Below are 14,430 nucleotides of genomic sequence, written 5' to 3' on the forward strand. Positions count from 1 at the left end.
CAATATACCCATGTATGGAACTCAGTGGGTTGCATGAACTTCAGTGAAAACAAATCTCTATTTGTACTGATTTCTAATTGAGATTTAGAATTTTATTCAATCCAGAATATAGGCAACAAGCCCCAATACTACTAGTAATATCTGTGTAGTGTCTGTGACTTTGTAACCAATAAAAACCAGAAATTTTATAACAACATGACAGTTGTTGCACGTATCTAGAAATATTTACATTCAACCTGACTTCAAAATGTTGGTAATACTTAAGATATGTAATTTAGCATGTTAATTAAAAAGCATATAATATCATAATTTTAAAAATACACTCTAAAAATATATAATTCATTTCCTTTGTAACCCTACGCTACTTAAAAATGTTATTCTGAATCAAATAGGTTTCATGAGACTACAAAAAGGGCTCATGGTACGAAAAAATTTAAAAATCTCTTTTAGATCAAGTTTTAATGGGCAAAATAGGCTGATAGCTGGGCCCGTCAACCTCAAAGAGCCAGGTCAGTGTTTGAGTTCAAATTATTGTCACCAGGTTGGCATAAGATTGCCTAAATGCTATGTAGGACTAATCTTGAGAGTGTCAGAACTTATTTGAAGAAGATATCTTTAAGATATCTTTAAAGTTCTGTTTTTGACAAGGAGAAGAATTGGCTCTGGGCCTTGATGCCCCATTGCCTGTGAAGGTTTAGGTTTAGCTCTTAAACCTAATAATATGTCTAGGGAACTCATCTTCAAATCCATGTGCAAGAAAGGTGAGGAAGTAGGATCCAATTATCTCCAAAGGAAAGAATTCGATCACAAGAAAGTATTAATAGCACCTTCCTATCAAGCAATCACATAGAAATCAAGGACAAGTAACAAGCTGTAGCCAAATTTTTACTTTTTTTTTTTTTTTTTTTTTTTTTTTTTGAGACGGAGTCTCGCTCTGTCACCCAGGCTGGAGTGCAGTGGCCGGATCTTAGCTCACTGCAAGCTCTGCCTCCCGGGTTCACACCATTCTCCAGCCTCAGCCTCCCGAGTAGCTGGGACTACAGGCGCCCGCCACTTCGCCCGGCTAGTTTTTTGTATTTTTTAGTAGAGATGGGGTTTCACCGTGTTAGCCAGGATGGTCTCGATCTCCTGACCTCGTGATCCGCCGGTCTCGGCCTCCCAAAGTGCTGGGATTACAGGCTTGAGCCACCGCGCCCGGCCATTTTTTTTTTTTTTTTTTTTTTTTTGAGACGGAGTCTCGCTCTGTTGCCCAGGCTGGTGTGCTGTGGCCAAATCTCAGCTCACTACAAGCTCCTCCTCCCGGTTCACGCCATTCTCCTGCCTCAGCCTCCCAAGTAGCTGGGACTGCAGGCACCCGCCACCTCGCCCGGCTAGTTTTTTGTATTTTTTAGTAGAGACAGGGTTTCACCGTGTTAACCAGGATGGTCTCGATCTCCTGACCTCGTGATCCACCTGTCTCGGCCTCCCAAAGTGCTGGGATTACAGGCTTGAGCAAATTTTTACTTTTTACACACTCATTCAGTATCCAGGAAGGGGTCTGTCAAAGCAAGTCTTCTGGGCTCCACACAGTCAGCCACTCCCCTCATGTCATCCTCCATTGAAATGGCACCAGGTTGCTCCTCAGGTTGGTAACCTGGCTCAGATGCCAACCTGAGCTTCCCATCTTGGTGGCTTAGCCTGGACACCAGACAAAGACTGTCACTAACTCAAATGGTGCCGGTGCCATGGTCCATAGCACCTGGGAGAATCTGACTCACTGCAAAAATACAGAAGGAGACTGCATCTGGCATGGGTGTCATGTGGCCCACAGCCTCCCCAGTGTGCATCAATGAGATGTTTAACATGCCGTTCTTGGACCTCTGTTTCCTCATGTGTAAAGTAAAAGAAGGAGAGGATGGAGTAGACTATGCTTTTTAATGTTCCATATCCCATAATCTGCGGCAGTCTGCCACAAGGATCCCAAATACTACGCAGCTGGTGAACACGTACATGGATTCCCTTCATAGAGGGGCAGTGCTTTGAAACATCGCCCCCAGTGAATCAGAACTCACATGATATCAGTAGCACAGTGCCTGGCATCCAGTGTTAAATTTAAGTGGAATATCATGGTTTCTTTAACACTGCGAGGATCATCATTATTCAAAAAAAATTATTCCATACTAGCATCAACACAAATAAATTTTTCTATAATTCTTTCTAGAACTAAATTTAACCCTCTTAATCATTCAACCAGAAAGAGCAGGTAGGCCAAGCTTGATGTAGGCACTTTATAATCTTTACAAGTCATATGTCTAACCATTTCATGTGCTGATTGGCTGGATTACTGAATGTTTTCTGTAATGGCTATATTTATCAACAGGATTTGCTTACAAATTCTGGGAAGAAACATTTTCCTAATGGCTGAATGGGAAATGTCTGTGTAGACCAGTTGTCTATTTGTGAAGGGGTCATTATTTTTTTAGGGGCTTAGGAAGATCCCAGATATTCCACTACCAGACTGAAATCCCTTTATCTGGGGAGAAAAGCCTCATAATGTTTTTTGTTTTTCCTAATAATTAATGATCCCCAGGAGAAGCAGCATATTAATATGAATTCATATGGAGATGTAGAATCAATAGTAGATTATTCTCTGAAATGAATATTTGGTAGGGGGTTAGGATATTTAAAAGTTCAATGGGTAGGAAAAGAACACCAAAATTGCCTTCCACCTCCCTGCGACCACAGCAAGCCCTTCTTCTTCTGCTGGTTGATGACATTAAGAAGCCAGCTGTATTGCACATGACACTTAAAGGTTACTATAACTTGGAGTAAACTTAGTGTGATTAAAAAGATCAGCCATTTATAAATGTATTTGATTCTAATAGATTCTCTAATTGATTTTCATACCTAATATTTCTAATCACAACTCTGTCTCTAACTAATTAGATTATCGTTATCTCTTTGGGCCTTAACTGTAAATAAAGGAATTAGACTTCAGTGGCTTCCAAACTGTGCTCCATGGAACCCTTTCAGAGTCCTCTCTAGTGGGTGGGAGTGTGGTGAGGTAGGAGTAAGACAACCAAAACTAAAGTCAAGTGATTTCACCCCCACACAGCAGGTATGTTCCAAGATTTTCTGAACACACACACACACACACACACACACACACACACACACACACACACACACACAGAGAGAGAGAGAGAGAGAGAATTATATGGTCTCTGGAGGTCTGCTTTGGCATTTAAGTGGATCTGCTTTTCACAGTTTTTAATCTCCAAGTCTGAGTAGATGGTACATGATGAAAAGTACAGAATCATTGATTCTAAATAAGGATTTATGCTGGGATAATGAAAATATTCTTAGCAACTCTTTTATTTATTGATGTCACCTTTATCTCAATCTGGATCAGGGTTTGTTGGGGAATTTCTGGTACATAGTATATAGGATCAGAGGTAAAGATTCTCTCCATTGCTCTCATAACCTCATCTCTTATCTGATCACTAAATTAACAATTATGAAGACCTTCTCAACTTGCATGTGCCTGGGCATACTGGAGTTTGACGTCTGAGGATGGTTACAGGTGTACCTGAGACACAAGTCCTCTGCACCCTTGAATTGACAGAGTATGGCTGGGAGCGAGGTAGGAGGCAAAGCCATGGGCCAGTTCCCTCTTCCTGGAACAACTGTGTCTATTTACCACACTCTTCCAGTACAAATATTTTCTACGTGTGCCATTTTGGGGAAAAAGTTAGAAAGTACTAGTCTACGAAATGACGGAAAATCATCTTCCAAATTCTAGAGCTGGCAGCCCTAGGGTCAATGGAGGCCATAGACTGTGCTTTGTTCCAGCAGCCCCTTACTTTAAGAGGTTGAATGTGAATGCCTTTGCCACAGGCTTCACCACTGCCACTAAAGGCCATTGAGTTTTCAATCACTGGCTTGTAAACTTTCAGCATGGCCTAGCCTCCTAAAACTAGTTCCCTTGAGACAGTATTTAAAAATGTGTCTTAGGGAGTTTTGATGGCTTGATCAGTTTAGGAAATGCAGCAGCCCCTGTAACACAAGCACATAGAAAAATTCTCAACTGGTTCTACTCATTTTTACATTGGTTATGGGCAGAGTTTTCTCTACATGCCCCATCCCACACTTGATGTCCAGGGTCCCTTAATTCTCTCCCATAGGTAACTTCTATGTGCAGACTACCCTCTGGTGATGGTGGACTGGTAAGGGCCTTTCCTGTAGGACATTTCATCTTGAAGTCTCTTCCTTCCACTCCTGCTTCCCCTAATGGAAGGTTCTTTTTCTCCTTCCTACTCTAAATCCCTCCAATCCATCTCTCTGCTTTCTTTTCTCCCATCCTCAGCCCCAGCTTTATAGTGTTTGAGAGTAGAAGATTTACTTCGTAAGCATATGCATCCAGGTCTTTCTCTCTTGCACACAGCCCCATGGCTTTTTGTTGAGTCTGTTTCTGCTTTGCTGTGGGCTGGAGAGAGAAGTCAGTAAGACAATACATAAAAATCCACAGCTTAATACTGTGAGATAGTTCTAAATAAATCAAATAAGAAAGCCACAGGACCTATAAAGAAAATAATACAATTTTATTGAACATAAAATAAAATGTGAACAAATGCAAAAACTTACTATGTCCTTGGATAGAAAGTCTAAACACCGTTAAAAAGTCAGTTTTCCCAAATTGATGTATGTATGTAATACAATTCCAATCAGGATCCCAGCGGGGATTTAAAAAGATATGTAATTAGACAAATGTTCATATGTTACAATAAATGCCTCAGAATAGCCAAATAAATTATGAAAAGAAAAAAAAAGTTGTTTAAAGAGAGAGAAGCAGCAAAGTGTTACTATCTCTATAACTTAGGTAGTGAGTATCTAATGTGCATTATTATTATTTTCTGTATCATTATGTTATAAAACATAAAAACATTTCATAATTCAATGCAAAAAGACCCTGTGTGAGTTAGAACTATGTTCAGCTGCGTATTAGAAAAACCCCAAATACATACGTCTTTAAAAAAACATTGTATTTTTCTCACACATAAAATAAGTCCAAAAGTAGAGAGTTGAGGGCTCCTGTGGTGTCCTTTACAGCCATCAGAAACCCAGGCTCTTTTTCTCTTTCCACTCTGTGTTCTTAATGCATTATGTCCAATCTCAATACCACTTTATGGCTTTGGCCTGCATTTTCAAGTCCAGAAGGAAGACAAGAGTGCAAACAAGCCTTTACTGAAACCTCATACAGAACCTTCCCTCACATCTCCTTGGATAGCTTTTAGTCACATGGTTAACACCTAAGGTTGAGGGAGGCTGAGAAATGACCTTATTCCAGGAGCATGTACCCTGCTAAACATTTGTGCATTTTCTTCTCATGACACTGAGGTGTGTTTCATGGGATGCTATTAGGTGTTGCAGGAGAAGACAAAAGGCTTAGGGAGAAATCTAGTGAACATGTTTAGGTAACGTAGGAGTAAACAAAGAGGCTCAACAAGGTTCTTTACTGCAGGTCTTCTCACAATTTCAAAATACTCCCCTAAACTTCCCCAGTGTGCCTGTAAGGGGAGGAAGGAGGCCTTAACAGTATCATACCTTTCATATATGGCAAGTTAGTTTTATTGGAAATAAAAATCAGAAAGCTTGATTGCCAAACAGTGATTTTACTTTCATGACTCTGACAGGAGGATTATTTCTCCTTCATGAGAGGGGTTCCAAATTGGAACCTCACTACAAGTGTGTTTTGTTTACACTGCAGAGTTTTTTTAATTTGTGAATCGTTTGCTACCATTAAAAAAAAAAATCATGTTTCGGATGCAAATCCTGATTTCAGTTTTTTTGGACAAAGTGGGAGATCTGGCTTTCCTGGGCCACATTCCAGGTGGCAGTGATGGGCCAGAATGGTTCTAACAGCTGCCTCTCCGGCTCACAGTCCCCACCCTGCTCCTCACTCATTCAGGGGCCTGACTGGTGCCAGCAGCCACAGGATTTTGCAAACTCTGCTTTAGAAATTAACAATTTTCTCATTAAAGCTTTGCACCCTCACCACTTTCCTCGTGTCCCAGGCAGTTTCAAGGAAGTGGTTTGCTAATATTAATATACATCTATGAAGTCCTATCACAGCTTTCTGTGTTAAATTCACAGGAAAGTTAAACTACCGCATAAAGGTAAATGGATATGGTAAGAATGTTCCTGTATCCTAGGTGTTGGTTTGTTCCATCACCAAAGGTAGGGACCTGGATCAGCTCATTTCTTTAGGTCTTTCCTCCTCTGTCACCCTATGTTCTTAGTTTGATACTCTGCTAGCACCACATACCAAGTGCTTTGTTGACTGAATGGCTTTCTGGGCCCTGAGGGCGTGTGGGTTTGTGAATGTGCCCACTGTAATAGGAGGCACTCAGTAAATGTGAATTTCCTTCGTTTTTCCCTTCTCAATATGGTGCCCAACTGAATGCTGGCGATATCTGAACACTGGAATAGGCTGGCTCATTGTATGAGCAAAGAACAGCACAGCTCTCAATCCATATTGAATTTGGGTCCTCTTATGTAAAATCTCATTTTGAAAAATGCAATCTGCTGTTGCACCTCCCAGATGGAAACTATGAGAGAGTGTGTCTGGGATGTTCCATCATCTAATTCACTTGCTCTGTGTCAGAAAAAACTGCAGAATCAATTGACATTTAGCTTCTCTGTTTAGGCACTTAAAATCTATTGTCATCAATGTCTACATTTATAGTTTCCAGGAAGACATTGTGGAGTTCTAAATCAAATGACAAAAACTTTTACTGGAAATTCTTGTGTCCGCAGGCTAAATTCAAATATACATGAATTTATAAAGGGTAATTAATAAATTTATAATGGTTTGGTTTAGCCAAAATGTTCAACTCATTATGATCACATTTTCTTACTGGAATTAAATGAGACAGAGAGAGGACTAGGACAAAGTTTTCTCACCAGGTTATTTACTCAGTTTCCTATCTCAGATAAGAAAGACTCAGCTCACTCTAATGGCTCACGGTTTGTCATGAGCCCCAGAAATATAATTTTGAAGTCTGTGTGTGCAGGAGGGGACATAAAAAGTTATGTGGCATCCTTCAGAATATATTTTTTTGTCCTTCCTGGGAACAATTGGGGTGACATTCCTGTGACATTCCAGGCGTCAAATGCACCCCACTGCTGAATTGTTTGCATTTGGCTGAGGAGAGAAACAGATCAGCTTTATTTCTGAAAAGTTCTCCAGGGTCTTTCATATCCAGGCAGAAGAGACCTCACCTTGATTTTAAGAACTCATCCAAAAGGTATGCATGCCTGTGGCTGCACGATCATTTATAATGACAGTATAAATCATATATCATGGTTATAGTAGTTTTCTGAATTTATAGGTGCTCTATCTTCAGAGTTGCTTGTAATCTTCCTGTTCATTGTTTTTTTTTTCTGTTGTTGTTCTTGTTTTTCAGTATAATAAAGTATACAAGAACCTAAAGGAGTTTTCTCAAAATGGAGAGAATTTCTGCAAACAGGTCACATCTGTTCTTCAGCAAAGGTACAAAATGCACGTTTGCAATAAATGGTTCTTCCTCTTTAGTTGCAGCAAGTGATATGACTGGAGGAGTGATTACAAGCTGTCCTACTTTCCAGAATGTGGTGTTATATTTTGGTACTCGAGAGATTGCTTGAAGAATGATTCTCCCCTATTGCACATTTATCAACTGGATGCCATAAAAATCAAGAAACAACAGGAAGTAATTCTGCTTAGGAAGGCTCAGTCAAGTCTCTTCTGATTCCTCAGACTGGGTTTATTACCCTCTCCTGGGGCCCACTGTTGGATCTGATGCATACTCTCATTATTGCACTTTTCACACCAACAGCAATTATTAGTTTACATTTTTCTCTCCTCTAGAAAGGCAGAGGCTGTCTTACTCATCATTGTATGCTGACCTCTTAGAGCCTGGCCTTTTGATTTCCTTAGTCACTGTCAGGTGGATGAAGGAAAAGTCACCATTTTCAGCATTGTCTTCTTAATACTAGGTGTGATCATGTGTAAAACTGTTCACTGTGCTGAAATGAGGACATTTAACTCAGTCAAGAAAGTTACAAAAGCCCTGCTTAAAATGAGAAAACCCAAGGACTGAATTTGGTCATAAGGGACTTTTTAGGCCTTTTCCCTACTGCTAGATAGCTCTGTAATAAGCAAGTCTAAAGAGACCTTCAGAAGAGACTGTTTAAACTATTTCACATTTTAAATATTGAATGTGTGCCATAAGACCAAAGACGCCATGGACTGATTGCATCCTGAATTAGTAGGTTGTAGGGGACAAAACATAATTTCTTTTCTCTCCCTTTTCAAGCTCTTAGTTGAGATACTCTTCTGAAAACAAGTTAGATTAACAAAAAACAAGCAGAAATTTATGAACACATGCTATACCCATCACATGGGAGAGGCCTCAGTTCAAAAGCATTTCTCTCTCAAGGCAGTGGCTTAGGGGTCATGCTTAAATAGTATCTCACCAAAGAGCCAGAAATCCTAATAGGGACAAGACAAAGAAGATAGCATCTTCGGGCTTCCAAAAGGCAGGAAAATGTGGGAAGGTAAATATATGGGAAGATTAAAGTCTGCTCCTAGATCCTCTGGCACCACTATCTCTGAGCAGATAAGCAAGTGTTGGACTGTCTTTAGGTGGGAAAAGCAGAGAGAGGGGCAGAGTTTTTTAAACTCAACAATCCCCAGCATTTTTGAGAGGAATGTTTTGGTTTCCTTCAAGGTCGAGACAAAAGGAAAACATTAGCTTTATCAGCAGCAAATGAATGAGGCCAAAGAAAGATATGAGAGAGCTCAAACAGACTTTTATAAAGAACAAAACCAGGTTTGTCAAAAGGAGTCAAAAAGAGAAACATTTTAAATATGAAGTAACTTCTAACCTAACAGCCAAATTTTTTTCATAGTTTATTTTTAATTTTAGTAAGATATACATAACATAAATATGCTATTTTAGCCATTTTTAAATGTACAGTTCAGTGTATTAAGTTCATTCGTGATTTTTTTTTTATTCTTTAAGTTCTAGGGTACATGTGCACAACGTGCAGGTTTGTTACATATGTATACATGTGCCTTGTTGGTGTGCTGTACCCATTAACTCGTCATTTACAATAGGTAATGCTATCCCTCCCCCCTACCCCCTCCCCACAATAGGACCTGGTGTGTGATGCTCCCCTTCCTATGTCCAAGTGATCTCATTGTTCAATTCCCACCTATGAGTGAGAACATGCAGTATTTGGTTTTCTGTTCTTGTGATAGTTTGCTGAGAATGATGCATCCATGTCCCTACAAAGGACACAAACTCATCCTTTTTTATGGCTGCATAGTATTCCATGGTGTATATGTGCCACATTTTCTTAATCCAGTCTGTCACTGATGGACATTTGGGTTGATTCTAAGTCTTTGCTATTGTGAATAGTGCCACAATAAACATACGTGTGCATGTGTCTTTATAGCAGCATGACTTATAATCCTTTGGGTATATCCCAAGTAATGGGATGGCTGGGTCAAATGGTATTTCTAGTTCTAGATCCTTGAGGAATCGCCACACTGTTTTCCACAATGGTTGAACTAGTTTACAGTCCCACCAACAGTATAAAAGTGTTCCTATTTCTCCACATCCTCTCTAACACCTGTTGTTTCCTGATTTTTTAATGATTGCCATTCTGACTGGTGTGAGACGGTATCTCATTGTGGTTTTGATTTGCATTTCTCTGATGGCCAGTGATGATGAGCATTTTTTCATGTGTCTGTTGGCTGTACGAACGTCTTCTTTTGAGAAGTGTCTGTTCATATCCTTTGCCCACTTTTTGATGGGGTTGTTTTTTTCTTGTAAATTTGATTGAGTTCTTTATAGATTCTGGATATTAGCCCTTTGTCAGATGAGTAGATTGCAAAAAATTTCTCCCATTCTGTAGGTTGCCTGTTCACTCTGATGGTAGTTTCTTTTGCTGTGCAGAAGCTCTTTAGTTTAATTAGATCCCATTTGTCAATTTTGGCTTTTGTTGCCATTGCTTTTGGTGTTTTAGACATGAAGTCCTTGCCCATGCCTATGTCCTCAATGGTATTACCTAGGTTTTCTTCTAGGGTTTTTATGGTTTTAGGTCTAACATTTAAGTCTCTAATCCATCTTGAATTAATTTTCGTATAAGGACTAAGGAAAGGATCCAGTTTCAGCTTTCTACTTATGGCTAGCCAATTATCCCAGCACCATTTATTAACTAGGGAATCCTTTCCCCATTTCTTGTTTTTGTCAGGTTTGTCAAAGATCAGATGGCTGTAGATGTGTGGTATTATTTCTGAGGGCTCTGTTCTGTTCCATTGGTCTATATCTCTGTTTTTTTGGTACCAGTACCATGCTGTTTTGGTTACTGTAGCCTTGTAGTATAGTTTGAAGTCAGGTAGCGTGATGCCTCCAGCTTTGTTCTTTTGGCATAGGATTGTCTTGGCAAGGTGGGCTCTTTTTTGGTTCCATATGAACTTTAAAGCAGTTTTTTACAATTCTGTGAAGAAAGTCACTGGTAGCTTAATGGGGATGGCATTGAATCTATAAATTACCTTGGGCAGTATGGCCATTTTCACAATATTGATTCTTCCTATCCATGAGCATGGTATGTTCTTCCATTTGTTTGTGTCCTCTTTTATTTCACTGAGCAGTGGTTTGTAGTTCTCCTTGAAGAAGTCCTTTACATCCCTTGTAAGTTGGATTCCTAGGTATTTTATTTTCTTTGAAGCTATTGTGAATGGGAGTTCATTCATGATTTGGCTCTCTGTTTGTCCCTAACAGCCCAATTGCTCTGGTTCCATGACAGAGAAAGCGGGAGGGGCCATCTGAGAGGTCATTTCTTTTATAAGAAAATATTGTTTTCAGTCCCAAAGGAAATTATTTTAAATAAGACCAGTTATTTTTATGAATCCTACAAATTCAACTCATTACCTAGATTAGAAAGCCACCTTCTGCCTGCAGACCAGGAAGAATCTATGCATGTATCCGCCAGGCATATAACCTGGGTTGTAGTCATCTAGGCATTAATTATTTGGTATCTGAGAGTTCAAAATTAGTGCCTGGTAGAGAGCTGTGAAGATAGAAGACAGGCAATAGATGATGCCTGCTGGTAAACAGACTCAATAGTGAACTGAAAAACTCTGGGGTGGGGGGGTCACTGCTTGAAGTCTGTCTCACTGTTTTTCCTTTTTCTAGATCACTCCACATCCCCACCTTGCCACCGACATCCACTTTCTTCATACAGTCAGAGCCTTCATTTCTTATTTTTGTTTTCTTGAAGTCTCTTCCTAGGGCTGCCATCTGCCCTGAACCTATTAATGTGTGAAACCCTCCAATCACTTATTCTAGAGTGACAAATATGTCCAGTGGGGAAGAAACACTTGGGTAGCTGAAGATATCTCCCCTCATAGCTTTACCTCCTTATAGAGAAGAATTTAGAATTTGAACATCTCAAGAGTCTACTGGTTAGCAAAATTACAAGCACATTCCTGGATAAAGACTGTATAGTATGAGTACAAAGAACAGATCTAATGTTTTACCGAGATCAAAAAATTTTATGCTACATATTAGGTCATTTATGTAATAAATGCTTTTCTGAACATTTTCTAAAGCTAAACTTGTACAATTAAATTATTTCCCCTTAGCAAGAAGCCATTTTTAAAGTTGTTTTGTATTGATTCCTGGTAAATGTACATTTGCAGTGTCTCCTTATCTTGAGCTTTCAAGTTTCCTCCCCTTGCTCAGCTTTTAGATCATGTAGTTAACCTGAAGGATGCTTGTCCACACTAAAAAGATGGCATTTGGGAATAACTATTTTCTAATGGACACAAATATTCTATTAATCTATGAATACGTGGCACATTATATACTTTTAGACAGCATTCCTGTGTATTAGCAGGCAAAGACATAGGCCACGTCTCAGGGCTGGATCATTTCTCTCCCACACAGTAACATGATTCTGAGGTCACTCCCTCTTCCTAGTGTGTTTGAACTGAGTCAACAATTATGTTGGTTATTTATTAAACCATATCAACAAGGATGGATGGTCACAGCATGGCTGGGATTACATTTGCCTCGACTCTCCCCATTCTGTGAAGTCAGAAATTCCTCCTCTAGATATACATTGGATAGAAGGCTGATTCCCACCAGCTATCTAGAAATGAGCCTTGGCCTTATTTTCCTCTTAAAGGTGGGCTTATTACATGTGAAACAATGGTAAGCTTCCCTTGTATTAGAAAAATACCTGGAAAGCCATTACTCTTCAAAGAAGCTATCTTGTTACTTACGGTTACAGACAAGTAATGGGAAACCCAATAAGAAAGTAAAATGGTAGTCTTGGAATATATTCAGTAGGCATTTCCATTGAGGGTTATGACAGACAACGATGAAGGCAAATCCGTGACCAGCAGGATGCAAAATACAGTGAAGGAGGACATGGGGTTTTGAATGAGGGGTACCTGCCACCTAAAATGCATTCAGTAAATACTTGCAGACTGAATAAATAAATAAGTGGGCTGGGTGCAGTGGCTCATGCCTGCAATCCTAACACTTTGGGAGGCCGAGATGGGAGGATTGCTTGAGGCCAGGAGTTTGAGCCTGGTCAACATAGCACAACCCATCTCTATTTTCATGAGAATTTTTTTAAAGATAGTTAAGAGTTTTTAAAAATTATTATACCTACATTATTAAAACAAGGCCTTTACTGTCCTTGGAGGTGTGCGTTTCCAGACCCCTTACTTAAGAGCTCCTGGAATGTGGTTCTGCTTGACAGAGCTCTGCATTAGCACTTGGATACCAGAGGCAGCACCACAGTCAAGCTGCCAGGCCAGAGAATGTTTCCTTTCCAAACTCAGCTGCTCTCTTGCACTTATTCTGATTGAGTGGTGATAGAAAAGTGCAGTTGTTACTAAAACACCCTTTTGCCTGGATATTCTGCAATTCATGGTCATGCTTAGCTTCTTTTATCCAATTAGCTACTTCAGCTTCTTTTTTCGCAGTAGCGAACAGATTTAGCCAGAGAAACATAGCAGCTCCTACAATGCCTAATGCCAAAGTTATCAGGTTCACTTTAATACAATTACAGATCAGATTTAAAGAGACAAAGGTACATTCTCAGAAACACTTTGTGAATGTTTGGCTTCCTGCATCCTCACAGCTAATGTTCAAACAGGCTTTGACTGGAAAATCAATTGTTCCTCTGTACGGGAGTTTAAGATCAGGTTTTCAAATGCCAAGATCTGCTGCTCTGAACTTTAAAAAGAAAAGATTAAAAGAAGGAGGTATAGTTGGCCACTTGTTCAATCCATGATTCATTGCAGACACTGTCAACAAAGCAATAACAAATTGAAATTAAATATTTGAAAAATCATCTTTCACTCTACCGTTATCCTGGGTGACCTTAACTCCCTCAGTTTTAGCTCTCTTGCATATTGATGATTTACAAATGTGCAGTACTAGGAACATGTCTAAACCGTACTTCAAACCATATATTTCACAGTATATTGGACATTTCCACCTAGAAGTCCCGTGGAACCACAAAGTCAATATGTCCAAAACAGGGTTTATCTGCTCCTCTCCAAAGCTGGTCCTCCTTCTGGGAACCACTGCCCAGTCAATCAAGCTCAATGCCTGGGACCATCCATATCCATGATTCTGTCCATCTCAACTCATGACTAAGACCGTATTTCTCTCTTTGAAACCCCTTTGATATCCATAGCTTTCTTTTTATTTTATGGCCTCTTCCACTGTTCTGGCAAAACTCTCTCAAACTATTCTGTCTAGGAATATGCTGCCTTATAGCCGTGGGGTCTGTATGCTGCACAAAGGCACACGGCTGAGTGGGATGAATGGAGGCAGAAATCCAATCCACTCTTACCCCTTAAGCCTTTTACTCTGACAGAGCTGTGCCCCTTTAGAGGACGCCCGTTTCCAATCCAAGCAAAGTGACCTGAATCTGTGGGCTAGCTGAGGCCCTGTGCCTATCTTTAATGCACCTTTCACTCTGTAGCCATGACCCTGTTTAAGATCCTTCAAAGACTCCCATGACCTTTAGGATAAAATTTAGCCCTCATCATTTTATAAAAGGGCCTTTGAGATCTGAACTCTGCCTTCCTGTTTACTTTGTCTCTCTCCATCTCCGCACGATCCCTGCCTCTCTCCTTACTGAGCCACTTGCAATCCCACCCCACTAGTATCCCACTCACACTCCTGCCATCACCACCACTGCCACCACACGTGGGTCCCTGCATTTGCACAGGCTGTATCGCCTGCCTGGTAGATGTTTCATCACCTTCATTGCCTGGCTGCATTCAACACATTCTTTAAGATCTAGTCATCCTACCATGGCAGGCCTTCCTAAACTCCAGTGTCTAGTCTCCAAAAAATGCTCCTCAGTTCTATG

General features: G+C 40.1%; 1 protein-coding gene across 4 annotated transcripts in view; it reads left to right on the plus strand.

Moving 5' to 3' along the window:
- Positions 1–14,430, plus strand: part of LOC105483286 (nitric oxide synthase trafficking) — a 78,526-nt gene that overhangs the window by 16,917 nt on the left and 47,179 nt on the right. For 3 of the 4 annotated variants that reach the window (XM_071072897.1, XM_011744077.3, XM_011744075.3), the window contains one exon: positions 7,446–7,531. The exons of the other annotated variant lie outside the window; for it this stretch is intronic. In XM_071072897.1, coding sequence (XP_070928998.1) covers positions 7,446–7,531 — 86 coding nt within the window. The remainder of the gene's footprint in view (positions 1–7,445; positions 7,532–14,430) is intronic. 4 annotated transcript variants of the gene reach the window in all.

Source organism: Macaca nemestrina, chromosome 11 (assembly GCF_043159975.1).
Source record: "Macaca nemestrina isolate mMacNem1 chromosome 11, mMacNem.hap1, whole genome shotgun sequence".
NCBI classification, from domain to species: Eukaryota; Metazoa; Chordata; class Mammalia; order Primates; family Cercopithecidae; genus Macaca; species Macaca nemestrina.